The following is an 18,347-nucleotide window of genomic DNA, read 5'->3' as shown; positions in this document are numbered from 1 at the left end:
GTATGTGAGCAGGTAGGCTATGATGCTTGTGAATTGCATTTCAAATCGGTAAAGGATATTGCAAAATATTTGCAGTTGAAAGAGGTGGTTGGGTCAGGGGATGCTGAGGATCACTGCTCGAGGCATCCCCAGCTTTTCTGTCCAGTGACCCGTCATGGCTTCCGGTAGCTCTCAGACCACGTTGCCATTTCCTGTGTCCCTGCATGTCGGGGAAGGTGCTTGTCTTCACCTGCGCCTACTGCAGTGTCTAGTCAATAAAGAAGCATATATACCTGTCCGGTGTGGTCTCTTCAAGTTGATACTAAAATGACGGTTCTCCAAACACACACCGAGTGAAGAGAGATGCAGAAGGAAGCTGGACAGGCCAGGGTTGGGGATGAGGGGAGCCAACCAGGGGTACGTTATCGATAGTCCCTGGTCTGAGGCAGTTTTGAGGAGGCCAGTCCTGGCACCAAGCATATGGCTCAGATGATAAGAGTCCCTGTGAAGCTATAGGATTTTGTAATGTCATGACTCACCTCTTCTAGAAACTTCTAAAGACTTTGTTTACCAAGTGGAGTCCATCCCATGTTTTAAAAGAATGGTGGTTTTATGTTCTAGAATGGCTAATATACTTTTGACTCTAAATACATTTTCATGGAAGCACATATAATGTAATCAGGAAGGAAATTTGTAGCTGTCTCACTCTGTTTGCCGAACAAAAGCCATCTCTGCAGAAGGAGCCTCCAGGGTTGACCAAAGCTTTCACTGGGGCTTCTTGGAAATGCGTCCTAGTCTTGGATATCAATGTTAATCTGGCTGCAGGAGAAGAATGAACTTGGAAAGGGCCAGGGCTCAGGCAGCCAAGCATCTTCCCAGAGCAGCAAAATCGGTGGGGAGGAAATAACTGCTTTAGTCTGTAATCAGAAAACGTGCATTGGCTTTCTCCTCCTGGGCATCCAGGGTCAGGGGCTCTAAGGGACACGGCAGGTGCCCTGCCCAGATCTTCCCGTTTGCCAGCTGCTACGGCATTGGCTGCTCTTTGCTCACAGCTGTCCCTCTTTCCGGGGACTCAGCCAACTTTTCCAGAAGTGAATGCACTCACTGGGGGGTTGGGGGGTGGAAGACTTGGGCACACACAGGCCCGCCACTTTGCCTCTCAGGGCAACTGGCTCCTTGGTACAATTATGCTCCCAAGCTCCCTGTGGGATCAGCTACGCTTCAGTGCAAATCACATCCTTGCTCTGTCCCTTCCCCTGTCCCCTGGACCTCTTCTCCCACAAGCATACCCTCAATAAATCAGGTGGACCCAAGTCCCTGTCTCAGTTTTGGCTTCTGGGGAATCTGACCTGAATGAGGAGGGATCTAGCCTCTCTTCTGAGGTTCTGACACTTTGCCAAGATCAGGCTGCTTTCCTAAATTTCATTCAGGTTTCATGGTTTTTGTAGCTATTTGTAAGCTTGAAAACTGATCAAACGGAAGTATTTTTCAGGTAATTTCAAATTACCCATTTGTATTATGTATCTATCAGATATCACTGCAACGATTTTATTTACACATCCATCTTCTGCATCAGGCTGAGAATTATTTGAGGGAGGGGACCACAGCTTACACCCCAGGAACCAGCACAGTATCAGCCCATGCAGGCTCTACGAATGGGTGGTGAATGGATAATTCCCAAGGATGCATGAAACACAGCATCAAGTCATAAACTAGGAAATTTACAAAATTAGAAATATTCAGGATATGGATTGAAGATGAGGAGTATCTTGGCTCTTATAAATTTGAGTTTCATGACTATCATTATAATAATAAAATCTCTTCATGATGTATGAATTCCTTCATTTCTTCCTTTCCCTTTCTCTCCTCTGCTTGGGTTCCCAACTTTTAGCTTTTTCCCCTAAATTAAATCTGTTGGATTTGATTTTCTTTGTTTGTAACTCGTGTGTTGGTCTGTGAGTGCCGTGCTCTTCAAACTTCCTGGACAGAGAATAGGACTTCCATGGGTAGGGAAATCACGGTAGGTTAAACTCTCATTCAAGAGTTTGTTTCTACTTTCTACCTGCACCTGGTAGAACCTACCGCAGTATCAGATGGCCCTCCAGGAGCAGGATTTAGACCATCCTTGGCTCAGGTTGCCAGATAAAATACAAGTCACCCAGGTGAAACTGAATTTCATAGAAGCAATGAATAATTTTTTAGTATGTCTCAGACAGTATTTGAGGGCAATATTTTGGACATATTTATACAATATTCAGATCTAACTCGGTGTCTTGTTTCTTCTCTCCCCCTTCCTCCCTCCCTCCTTCCTCTTCCTTCCTTCCTTCCTTATTTCCCTCCTTCCTTCCCTGTTTTCTAAATCTTGCAATTCTATCTCTGGTAAAATAATCTTATAAATGGCAGGGGTTTTTTGTTTTTTATTTTAGATGTTACAATACCTGATTTCTTGAATACAATCCAAGATACACCTGCTTCATACTGAGTTCTATAGCAGATGATGAAACAGCAAAGTTCCAGGTTACAAATTTAAAATGTTCCATGGTTAAAAATTAAACTTTGAAGACACAATTCATGAAATACGTACATACAACTACTTAAACAGGGGACTGCCAAGCTTCCTATAAAATGCTAGACAGTAAATATTTTTGGCTTTGTGGGTCATAAGGCGTCTGTGGCAAGTACTCGGCTCTGTCTTTGCAGCTTGAAATCTGCTGTAGATAATATATAAACAACTTGCCAGGAGCGCCTGGGGGACTCCGTGGGTTAAGCGTCTGACTCTTGGATCTGGCTCAGGTCGAGATCTCAGAGTTGTTGAGATGGAGCCCTGAGTCAGGCTCCGTGCTGAGCACAGAGTCCGCTTGGATTCTCCCTCCCTCCCCTTCTCCCTCTGCCCACCCCCCAAATAAATAAATCTTTAAACAACTGGCCATAGCTGCATTCAAATAAAACTTTGTAGGGCAGTAATGTGGCAATTAAATCATGATATCAGAAGATCCTCACAAATATTTTATTTTTTTAAATATTTTATGTATTTATTATTTATTTTGATAAAGAGAAAGAGAGAGAGAGGGAACACAAGCAGGGGTGAGGGGCAGAGGGAGAGGGAGAAGCAGACTCCCTGCCAAGCAGGGAACCCAATGCCAACTGGACCCCATGACCCTGGGATCACGACCTGAGCTGAGGGCAGACGCTTAACTAACTGAGTCTGTCAGGCGGCCCTCTCACAAATATTTTAAAATGCAGTTGTAAGAAATGAATCTGATTTTTACTCACAAAATTACTTTTCAAGAAGCCCACACCATTCTATACGATTCTGCTGAAGGTGGAAGGAACCCGATCCTTTCACATATTTCTAGTGATCGTGAGAGTTAATTGGAGAATACTTTCCAGAAATTAATTTGACGGGCTATTTCAAGAGCCATAAACCTTGAGGCGTAGGGTATAGATACTGGTAAATGAAGGCTTAAATTTCCTCAGTGCCCAAACTCTGCCCAGGCCCTAGCCTGGGCCTGAAGTTGTGTACAGAGTGGGAGGTCTGGAAGGAATATCGGTGGCCCAACTCTATGGGGAAAGAGGATGAAAGAAGTCATCTGAGGAATTATGCACTGCTCCTAAAAATGATAAGAAGACAACATAAGGGCGCCTGGGTGGCTCAGTCATTAGGTGTGTGCCTTTGGCTCAGGTCATGATCCCGGGGTCCTGGGATCGAGCCCTGCATCGGGCTCCCTGCTCCACGGGAAGCCTGCTTCTCCCTCTCCCACTCCCCCTGCTTGTGCTCCCTCTCTCGCTGTCTCTCTCTCTGTCAAATAAACAATAAAATCTTTAAAAGAAAATAAAGAAGATGACGTAAGCACTATAAGAAAATGCTTAGGTTATAACGAGAACTAAAAAGTATCTGTCTGGGGCACCTGGGTGGCTCAGTGGATTAAAGCCTCTGCCTTCGGCTCAGGTCATGGTCCCAGGGTCCTGGGATCGAGCCCGGCATCGGGGTCCCTGCTCAGTGGGGAGCCTGCCTCCTCCTCTCTCTCTCTTTGCCTGCCTCTCTGCCTACTTGTAATCTGTCTGTCAAACAAATAAATAAATTTGAAAAAAAAAAAAGTATCTGTCTACATACTTGTATGAGTGCTCTGGTCACAACGCTACACAAACAGGAGGTACAGAGCAGAACTTACGAGACACTGACAATTCAAGTGGTAGACTTTCTCCCCAAACTCTCTGCCATGCCAGGACGCTGTAGTGGCCCGGGGGGGGGGGGGGTCTGGCACCAGAGAGTCTGGCTCTGATGGCAGCCTCCTCACTCACTGGCCCTGTGACCCGTGCTTCTGTTCTGTCATCTGTAAAATGGGGACAATGACAGCACCTTGCTCACGCAGTTGTGAAGACTAGACAACAGAGTAAGTAAAACCTTCGAATCGCTGCCGACGAGCGCTGTTCGGTAAGGTGTGCAGTTGGTATGAGGTGACGTTTACAGAGAATCAGTGATTTTTCTAACGGCACAAACCCATTTATACTTCTAAAGAAACATTTCACCAGGGAGTCGAATGATAACGGGGCTCAGCTTAGAAGGCGGCGCCCTCCCTCGCTCCGTGATACTTACTGAGTCAACCAGGATGTGGGAATGAGCGTGGGACCTTCCTTCCAAAGGCCGGGAAAAATGGACATCTATGGAATATTGTACATCTGGTTCCAAACAGATGGCTGTGGGCAGCAGCACGATTCTGTAGGAAGAGAAATAAAGCAACAATTCAGTGACAAAAGTACAATTATATAACCTAAGCGGCCAGGGTATTTGGTGGTGTTCCGACCTGCACTGACGTGGGTTTGACCGTGGGGGCAGAGGCCCGGTCTAGACCAGCTCCGGTGGGTTGAGGGGACAGCAAATTCACTCTCAGATTCTCTGTGTGGCTCTTGCATAGGATTGTGCCAAATAGCAAAGCTTAGGGACTACTAGCCATGGGTTGTCACGACTGCTCTGGGAAAAGGACAGAACAAATGTCCTTTATTCTACCTACCATGCTAATCTCAACAGGGTCTCTTGTTTTATTTTGCCACAAATCTCTGATGCAAAATTAGTAGCTTTTTCTTTCTTTTTTTCTTTTTTCTTTTCTTTTCTTTCTTTCTTTCTTTCTTTCTTTTTTTTACCTTGTAGACTCTCAGCTGTTGGGAATACCAGCTGAATATTTGATTCTTACTCTTGTAGCATTTTAATTTCTCACCTCTCCAGGCCGTTTGGTGAATGGGAAAGGAATGTTCTAGACTGAGAATCAGGAGCTCGGGGCTAGAATCCTAGTTCTGCAGTATGTTAGCTCCAAGACTGGGGCCGGACTCCAAGAATTCTCATTCTCAATTCCCTCCTCGCCCAATGAAGAGAAAGTCTCCTTAGTGAGTTGTTAGCAAGATAAAATATGGCCTTAAATGTGAAGCTTAGTGTAGCCCACAGCAAGCAATAAATGTCACCGTCTCCTTTACCTCTTCTGCTTAGGTCTTCGATACAAATTGCCGATAAAGGAACAAAATTCTAAGAAATCTTCCATGTTTGAGGACAGGTCCCAGGCATACCTGGAAGCCGCCGGTAAAGGGAAAGACAAAGGTGGTGGCCGTGGCCTCTCGCGTGGACAGTGCTTGCTCCCTCCAAGCGGCTTAACCAGGACCTGGACAGTCCAGTCGGCTGCAGGCTAGACAGGAAGGACATAAAAAGCACGCCCTTGTGAGGATGCACACACAAAACACACCTCATGGGCAGCCCTTGGACTTGAACCCACAACCCCCAGCCCTCTTGGAAAATGGAATTTGGGAGCAGAGTCTCAGAGGCTCGCTCTCAGCTCTCACTCACTGGGGTCGGAATGGGGCCCCGGGTAGACCCAGGAATACTGTTTCTGGCCGTAGCTCCAGTTCCTGGGCTGGAAAAGCCCTGGTGCTCCTGACGGGCCTTGTTTTTAACCTCTGTCTCCCAAAGATTCAATTACCACACCCTGTGCCTGGATCACAGAACAAAAGTGGAAATCTGGAATCCTTCACAAAAGCTTGTATCCTTTTTTTCATGTTACTGCAGAAATATTATTATATAAACGGTCATCACACAGATTTTGTTATGTAATATTTGATTATTGTATTGCTAAATCTATTTATAGGTGTCTAAATATGGGTATATGTATTTATAGCATATGCTAATTCACTATACTCTGAAAGCCGTGCAATTTGGAAATGCTTTTTAAAGATGCCAGAGATGTGTCCTCTTTATGGAAAAATTAAAAAATATATATCACATTTTGAATGACTCGTCCTACTCTCTAGGTCCAAGTTCACTGAAGCTCCCTGGCTATCATTTATAAGGGAGCCATAGAGACTTGTGTCATGTCAAGAGTTTCAAAGTGGATCAGCCACTCTGGTCATACAACACCATGAGAGTTGCCAGAACGAGGTCCCTCGAGGAACCCTGGGGTTTCTGAGACCATCCCAGCCTCATAAAACATTTTTCAGGGGAAATGGTCTGTGGGGTCTCAGACTATCAAAGAAAAGATTATGCAGAGAAAATGTTCAGGGCCACTGCTCTAGATGGAGTGTTTTTCTGATTTGGTTTCTGCCAAAGTTCTGCCTTAGATCTTTCTCAAAAGGCAGGGGAGGTGGCAAGAGGAGCAGCCTGCCGTTAGTTCTTCTCTTGTTTCAGGGTCAAGTCCAAGTCCAAAATAAATGTCTCTTCTGCATGAACCTGAATCTCTGCACACAGGTTAGCTTATTGAAGTTTTAGAAAATTTTGAGGAAAAAGTCCCAGGAGGGCAGAATTCGTGTTATTTTAGTTTTTTATTGTTCTTACACAAACATGCCATCACCGCTTCCTTAGCTCTTGTACCTGAGATACGTAGCGCCAACTTCAGCTTCTCTCCCTGGAATAAAACATGTGTGCCTCTGGCTTACTGTGTTGTTTTAATATTTTTAGGAAACTCTTTGATTTCTAATGCTCTCCAGATGTTCGACTTTCTGCAAATCATTTTCTGTTGACCCTATCTAGCAAGACCGGAATGGAAACTTGTAGTTCCAGAATGTACTTCAGTCAGCCTCTTACCCCCGAAGAAGAAGCTGGATACCTGAGGCTCGTAGCAAAGGGCGATGGTGAAGTCCATGGGCAAGGAAACGTTGCCGACGACAAATCTCAAGCCGGCCCCAGGGAGAACTCTGGCAAATCCAGGTCCAGTCCACGTAACAGGGGTTCCAGGAACTGGTTCTCGGAAAACCACGTGAGAGGCAGGCACCTGGCCAAAAGTCACTGAGCCCTAAAATTGAAGAGGAATGCACACAGCTTTGCCTACAGTCGAGTCCTGGAAGAGCTCAGGAAAAAAAAAAAAAAAAAAAAGCACATATTTCCTGATGTGTATATGATCCATCTGAGTCAAGGATAAATTATTCCAGCCAGGTCCAGAAGGCAGCTGAGGATAACGTGCTGAATCAGCAGCTTTCAGAGCATATGTTACCGTATGGAATGATTGATTTGAAAGCAATGTCACTGGAAACCATTTTAAGCTTAAGTACCCCACGTGCTAATGAACTGAACAAATTCCACACTGACGACCTTGGGTTTTCTCAGATATGACTATGGGAGTCTGGCCAAAATACAGAGGGAAAGAAAATATTCCCATGCTTACTTCATGGGCTTTTCCTAATTATGCACGACGCTGAGAAAACCCACATGGCTTTTTTTTTTTTTTTTTGGATATCTCTTCCATGCAAATATAAGACATGCTCCTCTATCTGCTTGGAGGCATAGAAGTATAAAACTTGTAACACACTTGATTGATTAGCCTCCCTGATGGTCTCTATCCTGGCTGTCAGCCTGGGGCCATCTGGATCCTGCAGATAATAGTTTAATGACTTTTGCCTCTGCCTCCCCACGCTTGCAGCCTCTACCGGAACTCTGCCTCTTGTGGCTTTTTGCCCTCGTCACCACCCCTGCCAATAAGTGTTTCACACTCTTTCCAACCGCCAACAGAGTCACATCCAGATTACTTCGTCTGGAGTTCAAGTTGCTCTGTGATCTACCCCAAACTCCTTTTCATCTGATAAAGGTTTATTCAGTAATAATTCAACGCCAATCCCTGGGTTAGGAACAGGAAGATGAATAGGACAGAGTCCTTGACGTGGAAGAGTTTAGAATCTGGCATTGGAGACGGAAATGTAGATAAGAAACCATATCAGCCAGGTGAGCTTTCAATGGACAGATATATGTAACTATCTGTATGCCCTCACAATTGCCATAGACACTGTAGGTGTCCCTCGGGGATCCCCTTTCCCTGGTTGGAGCACCCACCCGTGAGTTGCTGTGTGTGTGGCTTCTAAGAGCTCACAGTCGCCTCCTTCTCTGGAGAACTGGCCTCCTATACCTCCTCCCCAAGCCCACCTCCATCCCTGCTCCCAGGGTAGCTAGCAACCAATGGCTTCTTATTACAAGGGTATAAAATGCTGAGGACAACTCTGTCTGCGGTTTATGCTTCTGGGCTCCTTCGTGGATCAATCCAAAGTTTGTTTTACCTGAGACCACATCTTACTCTTTCCCCTTGTCTTGTTTCTTTCTTTCTCTTCTGGAGTTTTCCTAAATAGCACTTCCTTAATAAACCACATGCACCTGAATCCAGGCTTCGGCTCTGTTTCTAGGGCACTCGACCCGAGACAGCCGGCGCCTGACTGTTTACCCAGGTGCAGGCTCCTAGACGCACTTTGGGAGGAGGATGGTTTTTGGGTCAGCTGGTGATGAGGACCCCAGCGTGTAACTTGTACGATGATCCCTGGAACGTAACTGGGACAAGAGAAAGGGGGAAGCGGGGCACCCACTGGATATTTCTGGCACTGAGAGATATAGGGGAGCAGTAACTATAAGGACTGTGGACTGCAGCGATAGGAGGTAGTTGTTGAATGCCGCTGATGCTTGGATGAGAGAACGTGACGGGTTCAGGGCAGTCATTCACTCATTCAAAGCCTAGTGTGAGGGTCAGAGGGCCCGCCTCCTTGGAGGTCTTTAAGGACTCCTCTCCCTTAGTCAGATGGCAGGAAGAGCTCAAGACCCAGCACGGAACTTCGTTGAAGGGCTTGCAGAACTTCAGAAAAGCCTGAATTCTCAGCCTCGGTAAGTCACCTATGCCGAAGTCAGGCCCCTCAGAGGGAAGAAGAGGGCTTTTAAGACACGGGTGATGCACACGAGAACCCTGAACCCTGAGGTTCTCCTGAACACCCTCTGACTATAGAAATAATCCACTCTCCCTTACTGGAAAATAGAGTCCCTCCACTCCACCCCATCCACGTTGGAGGACAATGTAGAAACCTCAAATAATGCAGGTGCCTTGGAAGAAAATGTGCACCTTCCCCCGGACCTGCCTGTACTACCCCTCCTGACCTCCCGCCTGAGCATTAGGGTCAAGTTTCAGCATGATCTGACTGGGAAAGGGCTGGATCTCTGAGAGGGACTGGCTAACATACACCAGTAGCAACTGGGAAAGAATGGCTGGCTACGGATCCTGAGGTCGTTAGAACAGGGAAGCAGAATATGAGACTGGATAAAGAGAGTATGTGGACTCGGGGTCACTAGTGATGTAGGATTTAATTAGTCCGGCAAGAGCCCTGGGGCCTTGAGAGAGGGATCCACTATATCGCTGGAGCAGCTCTTGGGAGCTTGGCAAAAGCTGTGGCTCTCAGGCAAGGAAGCAGAGGTTCCAGAAGAGCTGTGGCAGGCTCTGGAGGAAGGGACACAAGGCTCAGAGTAGCAGCCACGCTGGAATGGGTCTAAAATGCAAGACCGGAAAACACACCCATTAATTACGTTTCTTGAAGGCCTAGGAAACACGCTGTATATCAGGACAGTAAGCAATGAACTGGTGAATAGGGCACCAGCATCCCTGAAGAGCTGAGTGTTGAGTATCCTCTGTAGGCTGGTGGGATTCATCATTACAGAACTGAGCTCCTTAGTGTCACTGCAAAGGACAGGACCACAGACTATCAAAGGCTGGGCATGTCTTAACTCTCCAAAGCACGATGGGTACAATTACGAAGGTGGGCAGCAAGGGTTAGAGTAGGAGACAAGGGGGCCTGACCCATAGGAATCTTCTATTCAGATGATTAAGAGAACATGGTATTCCTAGGAGCAAGGTAGATGAGCAGACAACAAAGCTTTATATATGTAATCAAAAGTGATCCAGTATGAATTAGTGAAAGGCTGAGGTCAGCTGCCCTCATGGAAAGACATGATGCTTTGTCAAGTTCCTAGATCTGAGCCACTTCTCGGATCCAGAACCTGGTGACCAAAAAGAGGCCAGGTCCCCATGAAGAAAGACTCTTCAAAACCAAGGCAAGTATAAACCATGTACCCAGCCATCGTGGTCCCCTTGTTAGAAGAGGGGCATATAAGGGTCAGGTAATATATGGAGTCCTGGCCTAAGTTCTTTTTGCAGTGGATTCACTGTACTTCCTGAACCACCCATTGATTATTTCCTCCAATTCCTGAGTATGTAATTGGCATAGGCCTGCTCAGCAGTGGACACTGACTCTTTGACTTGTAAGGTAACAGAAGAGCTCTTATAGTAGGAAATGCCAAGCAAAATCTTCCGAGGTGCCCATCCTCCTCCACTTTCTCCCCACCAGGCCAATATAGTAAACCAAAAACAATATTGCAAATCAGTGGCATCCTCAAAGTGTCACTGTCAGGACTCAGTGGTGGTTCCCATCATATCCTCATTACAAACTTAATACAAACCTAACCAGCGTAGTCCCACTTGTATCTTTACCAGAGCAGTCGAACACCATGTATGTGATATACAGCTATTCAAATGCAAAACGTGTTCTTCTCCATCCCCATACAGAAGAAGGAACAGAAGCAATTTGCATTGACGTGGGGTGAGCAGTAGCGTGTATTCAGTCTTGCCCCAAGGCTGTTCATTCTCTGTTCACTCTCTGTAATGGTATAGCCCCACAGGGTTTGAATCACCCAGATATTCCACAAAATATTACAGCAATTTCCTATATTAAAGGATATAGTCGGGTGAAGATGAGTCTTCATCTCATCTTCATGAAGATGAAGTTGGGTCCCTTGGTCCAAGGTGATGTTACGTGGCCTCCCACAGAGAGAATCTGACAGTCTATGCCCTTGGTTGGCACCACTCTCTGAGGGCTCACAGAGCGTCTGATCCACCAGTGAGGGAAAGCAGAACACTTCCTCGGCTCAAGGGACTCACATCACAGCAAAAGAAATAGAGCAGTGGCCTTGTGACTTTGAGACCCACTGCTCCTACACAAACCTAGCCTTCCAGAAGATTCTAACCTCAGGTGGGGTTGGAATGGGGGGGTCTCTTAAAGCTGCATCAGCTCAGCTAGCTTGGGAATGACACCCTGTGAGGCAGGACAGTATTCTTCTGGAGTTTGTCTACTCCTTAGAGTGAAGTCTTTCATGTAATGCTGTGTTCCCAACAGGCAGAAAACATGGGTTTGGAAATCAAGTAGGAGTAGCCAAGTTCACTGTTACTGATGGTGATCATGGGAATTTGGGCTTCTGGTGCTTACAACTTTAGGCTCTGTGGGTCTCCACATCTTGATTTTTGGGCAGGAACAAAGAACTCCACTAAACTTAAAGCTACGGCTGCTGCCTAGTCACTCAGGACCCTCATGCCAGTAGTCCAGGAGGCCTGGAAGAAATGACCATCACTGGAAGCGCTGATGCTTCATAATCAGGAGGTGAGGAATATCCATGGCACTGAGGTGGCCCACTAAGACACCCTTGGCGCTGCCCTACATGTAGCCTGATGAGACTATGGAAACCAGGGGCTCAGACCCTGGAGGGATGAGGGTCTGGGTCATCCTACCCCAACAGATGTGCTAGTTGAGGATGAGGGGACTCCTGAATGGGTGGCAAGAAGGGCGGAAGATAGAGAGTATCAGTTACAACCTTGGGACCAACTGTCTCAGCTGAAGGCTGCAGTTTGTCCCACTAATCTCCTTTTGTAAATCCTCCCAGGAACAGCGACCAGTGAGAATCCTGGGGAACCCATGCTTGCATGGAAGGAACTTAATGGAAGAAGCAAATGAGCATGGTCAGCTTCATGGGCATGCAATGTGTGTACTTGCAGAGGGTCCCATGCTCCAAAGGGCCCAGGGTTTGGTTTCATGCTCTGCTGTCACCATCTTGAAATCACAATTTTATCTTTGAAGTTGTTTGTGAATGAAGTCTCTTGGGATAATGGAGGGCACATGTGAGTGGAAGAGAGATGTGCCCACTATGTGCTTGCTGGCTTGCTCCCATTTGCAAAGAGCTCACATGATGCCGGTGAGCATAGCATTCAAGTGGACCTACTATGTGCATGTGTTCAGTAAGACTAAGAGTGCGTACAAGGTAAATGTGTTACATTTATGACTGAGTAAGCAGGGTGCTGACAGCTCCAAGAAGCCAGGCTTTCCGTTCCAACCAGAGCTTGCTTTGAAAGCAGAAAGAAGGCAAAGGCATTTGAAGCAAGCCATTATTCATGTGGTTCCCTGTATCAGCCAGCAGCTTACAACAAAGGATGACTAGAAGGAATGAAAGATAAGGTGGCTCCTGGGCGCCCATCTTGCAGTCCTCCCTTACTCATCAGCACGCTGAATGGAGGGAGTGTCGGTGTGCCACAAACTGAGAAGTGAAATGAAAACTAAGTTGAGTTGGTTTTGTGTAGCCTTCCATTGTTCTGGAAAGAACAAGCTAGAGATGCATCTGTGACCACAAACTTGCAATCTCAGGGACTACACAGGAGCCAAATGCTCTCATGTTTGCAGTGAAAACTGGCACTGCATGACACAAGGATGAATGGTACAATTCAGGCTAATAATTGAACTTCGACATATTTCTTTTCTTCAAATGACATTAAGCAGCAAATAAAAAACCATTAACAAGTCACGAGAGAAGGACTACGGAAGAAACTAAGAAGCTGGATATTTCAGCACCTTCAGGGTTCTTTCCCCCCGATTTCTGAACACAGGGCTCCGCTCGGGGATCTGAGCACTGCCCCCTCGCAGGGCCTCCCTCTCCAGCCACAGCGGCTGTGACTGCTGGCTGCTGTCTCGCACTGCTCCCTCCTCTTGAGAACTGCCCTTGGATGGGAGCCCCCTCCCCGGGGAGGTCGCCTGAATCAGCGCTGGCAGGCCTCAACCACGGCCGACCCATGAACACCACTGGCCTGCCCTTGGGCCTCGATGAGGGACAATTCTGTTGTGCGGTTTATGCTTCTGACCTTGCGCGGGTCCGGGCCAAGGCTAGACTCTACCCTAGACTCGTCCTTGCCTTGCTTTCCCCACCCCGGCCTCCTGCCCTTGCTCCCCTACAGGCTTCTCCTGATGAGTGTCCCCCCAGTAACGCATGCACACCCTAATCTCTACTGTCAAATCTGTTTCTGGGGGACCCAACCCAAGACAGTGACTCAGTCCCCACGTCCACATGTATAGAAAACAGAAATAAAATTTTCACAAAAAATATGCCCTTGTTTTGTATTCTTCTGTTGCACCAAGCTGGCCCAGCCAATTGATTTCATAACCCACTTACTAAGAGTCGGAACCTCCAGTTTTAAAATGACTGATCTGCGGGACCCCGGAGACAGAAACAAGGAACTGTGTCCAGATGGCGGGACATGGTAGGGAATGTCAGAGGAGGATAGATCTGTGTTGGGTCTTCAGGGATGAGGAGAAGTTTTACAAATCAATCATATGGAGGTGGTTATTTCAAGGGAGGGGAGGAGCCATTGTTTCCCACTCTCCTCTTTCAGATGGACTCAGAATGAGAAGCCCAGAGAGTCAGAGAAGGCTCCATGGGCATGTGGTGTGGGAACAGAAACAAGAGAAAGAGCGAGGCCGCCATGCTGGTGTGCAAGGACCCAGGAGGAAGAACCCCAGCCAGGAAGCCTTCTCTGCTCCTCTCAGCTGGAGGGAGCTCCTTTTAATCCCGAGTCCCTATCACGTTATGGGCACCTCTTCTCTGGTGCTCCCCCGACCCCACCACCATTAGCTGTTTGTGTACATGGCTCATTTCTACAACAATCTCAAGGGCAGGCTTCACGGCTACCTAGTTTTGTTATGGATCCAAGCATTTCATTCCCTCAAGGAGGTCTCTTATCTGTAAGGAACTGCCTCCGGTGCTAGATTCATGAACAAGACCGCCAGCGGCTGATTTCACTTGCTTTCCAACACGTGCTCTCATGCACACGCACACGGGAATATTCAGTAAGCAAAGATCCCGGTGTATGAATGAACGAATGAATGAATGGGTCTCAAGCACCCCCAGCTTCTGCAGCTACAAGGTCCTCAGGTCTCCTCGGGCCTTCAAAGCCATTGGAGGGGGGTCCTGTGGAGTGTGGGTCGGATGCCCTGGCCAAATCCCATGGCCTCAGATTCCAGGGCACAGCCATACACCAGCCCCAGGGATATCCCCATGCCCTTTCCCTCCAACGAGGGGGAGAACTATTCCTCAGCACCGTACCTTTCCTTACTAAAATGACAAGAAATTATGAATTCACAATACCTGACTCTCTGACTCCAGAATCCAGCTTTCCAGAAACTTCTGTCTTGAAAGAAATAAAGCTACTGAAGTGTGGCCCAGAGGCTCTGATTACTTTGAGCTGGGGTCCTCCTTTCGTCCATCCCCTCCTGGAGGATACGGGGAGCTCACGAGGCCTGAGGACTTAGCCGGGCCCCACCTGGTTCTGAGCAGGGCTCCTGGTTCGCTCAACAGCAGGACAGACAACAGCCATGAGGAAGTAGATTACCTCACTCGGCCCGGCAGCACGTCCGCTCTGCTTCTGATCGCTCTTCAGTATTATGCTGCCCTTGTCAACTGTGAAATCGCTCCCTTGTTGCTGGAAATACGCATCACATGTAGGCAACGCTGTTGCCGATACCTTAACAAGAAAAGAAACGACAGTGTAAGCAACCAAGCAACCGACAAAAGCTCCCATTATACCGCAGGGCAAGAGTTTCAGATTAACTGATGACCTGAAGGTAATCCTGATTCTCATTTCATAGCTTCAGGAAGGAGCCATGAGGCAGTTTATACTTTTCTGTTCCTCTGCAAACATGGGAATTTTGGGTCGTCTGATGAGCACATGTTGGGTTTTCTTTTTAAAGGATGATGTGTCCCATTGACATTCAATACTGGGGAAACATTTCTTCTTATCTATTAGTTCTACGGTGTGAAAAAAAAAAAAAAGCACAAATGTGCTGTCTTAATGTGAAATCTTAGGAAGAAAGTTGTAGAAAATCCACAACAGGCACGGCGTCGAGACCCAGGCTCATTAGCGTATTGTCACTCTGGCCACTCCCTAGACCCATTCCTGGCCGTTCTCACAGTTTGTGGGATTTGGCCTTTTGGGTTCCCAGGAGAGGTTCGAGCAGGAGAGCCACATCCCCGCAGCCAGACTGAAGCAGAGGAGCCGCATTCATGCCGCCCCGGTTTCCTCAAGACCCCGGCCTCGCGGGCGTCTCTTTGCTACGTGTCCTCAGGGGTGACCCAGTCACAACCTCCAGCGGCTCGTTTCCAGATTGCTGCTGGACTCTGGACATGCGTGTTTCCTTGGCTGATGTTCTGCTGTTGGTGCTACAACCACGATTTTTAATTTCACAGGTTCCCTGGTGGTTTGTCACGAGCGTACAGTCCTAGGCTCAGCTGTGGCCTGCTTTTGGAACTCTCTTACTCTAGTGTTTACTGCTCTGATTCTCAGCCACACTCTGACCAGCTGCCTGACCTCTGTGATGAGGACCCTTGGACAGGCTACGCTGGATTATGTTAATTTGTCCTCCTCTTTTTTTTTGTTTTTTTTTTGTTTTATTTTGTTTTTTTCCCCTTACCAATTGAGTTCATCATGTAACACAAAATTAGAGACTATTTCATGAATTTTATACAGACAGTATATTATATAATTAGCTTTATATTATACTGTATTAAATTCTATACTATGTTAAATTCAATCAATATTAACTTTTTGTGACCACAAATAATTTCTATAAGGAAACAGACCAGCATTTCCCAAACTGTCTACGAAACACCTAGTTCTCTGTTAACACAAAGATGTGATTCGGTAGGTGTGGGGTGAGGCTTAAGATTCTCCAAATGCAGTGAACTCACTGGTGATGCCAACCTTGTTGGTCTACAGATGACATTTTGAGTTGCAAGGATGTTGCCATCAACTGAATATTTGTGTCCCTGCAGAATCCATATATAGAAGCCTATTCCCCAAGGTGATGGTACTTAAAGGGGGGGCCTCTGCAAGGTGATTGGGTCATGAGAGCATATCCTCATGAAGAGGATTAGTGCCCTTCTGAAAGGAACCCCAGAGAGCTCCTTTGCGCCTTCTGCCATGTGAAGAGTCAGTAAGAAGATGGCGGAAAATGAACTAGGAAACGGGCTCTTGCCAGACACAAATCTGCTGGAGCCTTGATCTTGGACTTTCCAGCTTCTAGGACTGGGAGAAGTAAATTTATGTTTTTTATAAGCTACCCAGTCCATGGTGCTTTTGTTATAGCAGCCTGGATAAATTAAGACACACACATATGCATACACACACCGTTTGAAGACCCAACAAGAAAGTTAATCATCATTTTTCTTTGTTCCCCAGAGTGTTTCAACAACTACTCATAAGTTGTGGACTTGGAGTCACATTCTCTCATGCGTTCATCATCCTTTCTCTTCTCTCTGCTACCTATTAACTTGGACCCTTCCTTATTCCTGCCGGACTACTGCAGTCCGCCCTCCTTCCACTCCCTCCATCCCAGGCCCCCTTGTATGAGACGGCAGGAAAACTGAGGACAGTCTTCCTCAGGTCAGTCCCTTGCTCAGAAAGCTTCAGTGAGTTTTCATTGCCCAGAGAATAAAATATAGTTTCTCTAATAAGAGAATCGAATGTCCTTTTCCAATACTTCTTCCCTGTCCAAACTTCCTGTTCCATGAATGCACCTGCCCTGTCTCCCCGTGAGCCATTACTTAACAACTTTTCACCACGGCCACCAACTGAAATATTTCTTGTTTTCAAGTCTCAGGCCGTATTATTCTACCTGTGCATTAGACCTGCTCATAAAGGATCTCTCACTCTGAAATTGTAACACATTGCACGAAGCAACTCTCCTCGTCATATGGGAAGCTGCCTGGAAATTAAAGATGCCTACGCTTAGGTTCTTTGGAAAGTTAAATTAGATAATGCATGTGAAGCACAAAGCACAAGGCACTAACGAAATGGAAATTTGTGGGGTTTAAAAAATTTTTTTTTAAAGTAAACTCTACTCCTGACCCCAAGATCAAGAGTCGCATGCTCTACCAACCGAGCCAGCCAGGGGCCCATGGAAGTTTTCTTAGTCCCAACAGCAAGGGCATAGTAAGCACACAATGCATAATTGTTATATGAATGCACAAATAATTCATATCTAACTTAAATCCTTTCTGCCACAATTATCGATGTTTTTAGTGAAGAGGAAATTATCCATGATGCTATTTTTTAAACACTTAACATCAGTTCCACCATGAATTTACTTTCCTTTGTCTTACATAGGACCTTCCAACTCTTTAAGCAGTCTTTCTGGCTCTTTAAGCCTGTTCTATAGCCTTGATTTTCTTTTTTTCCTTAAAGCCATGGAGAGAGGAGTAAGGCTTCACATCAGACGCTAGTCACAGTTTGGAGCTATGTCCCCACAGGTAATGATCCCATTTAATGGCTTGTTAGCACCCGCCACATGATGCACGGGGAATAAATGGTCAGTATCAGTCCGTCTATGCTAGATAATTACATCTGGTTTGTGTTTTCTTATCTAAAACAATGGTAACAATTGTATTTATAGTTGTACAGGAAAGACACCACTCTGTGTCCCTTCTACTGTTTCACTGTTAGTTACCACGTTCACAACACTTCTGACACTGATGTGCGGGTTTATTCCCACACCCACCAAGTCTCTGACACCAGTTGGGTGTCCTATAATTTAATTAGTCCTGACACCATCTCCCTGGATTTAGCGTCAGATGCCACAGGTTAAGGTCTCAGTCCCACTAGACTGCCCCACGCTTCTTCAGAAGCCGGCAGAAAAGCCAGGTTGTTACTGCGACTTCGGACCAACCAGCTATAAAGTGGGATTCCCATGACCCCCTCCTAGAGCTTGATAATTTGCTAGAGTCGCTGACAAAACTCAGGGGAACACTTACGTTTAGCGGTTTATTATACAATAAAGGATCCTATAAAGGATACAGATAAACAGCCAGAGGAAGAGATACACAGAGCCAGGACTGGACTGGAAGGTTCTGGAAGCAGGAGCTTTGGGCCCTGGAGTCGGGGTGCACCAGCCTCCTGGCACATGGATGTGCTCACCAACCTGGACAGGCTCTGAACACCATACTT

The 18,347-nt window shown here is 46.6% G+C and overlaps 1 protein-coding gene across 1 annotated transcript in view; it reads right to left on the bottom strand.

Annotated features, from left to right (window-relative positions):
- The window catches only part of LAMB4 (laminin subunit beta 4), a gene marked incomplete at its 5' end in the record, with an annotated part of 90,270 nt that overhangs the window by 42,085 nt on the left and 29,838 nt on the right, over positions 1-18,347 (bottom strand). Inside the window, 3 exons of the mRNA XM_080818855.1 lie at positions 4,577-4,697; positions 5,539-5,654; positions 7,065-7,250. Of these exons, the coding sequence (XP_080674981.1) occupies positions 4,577-4,697; positions 5,539-5,654; positions 7,065-7,250 (423 nt within the window). The remainder of the gene's footprint in view (positions 1-4,576; positions 4,698-5,538; positions 5,655-7,064; positions 7,251-18,347) is intronic.

Source organism: Martes martes, assembly GCF_963455335.1.
Source record: "Martes martes genome assembly, chromosome: 11".
NCBI classification, from domain to species: Eukaryota; Metazoa; Chordata; class Mammalia; order Carnivora; family Mustelidae; genus Martes; species Martes martes.
Note: the sequence above shows the minus strand (reverse complement) of the source record. Positions and strands in the feature narration are given on the sequence as shown.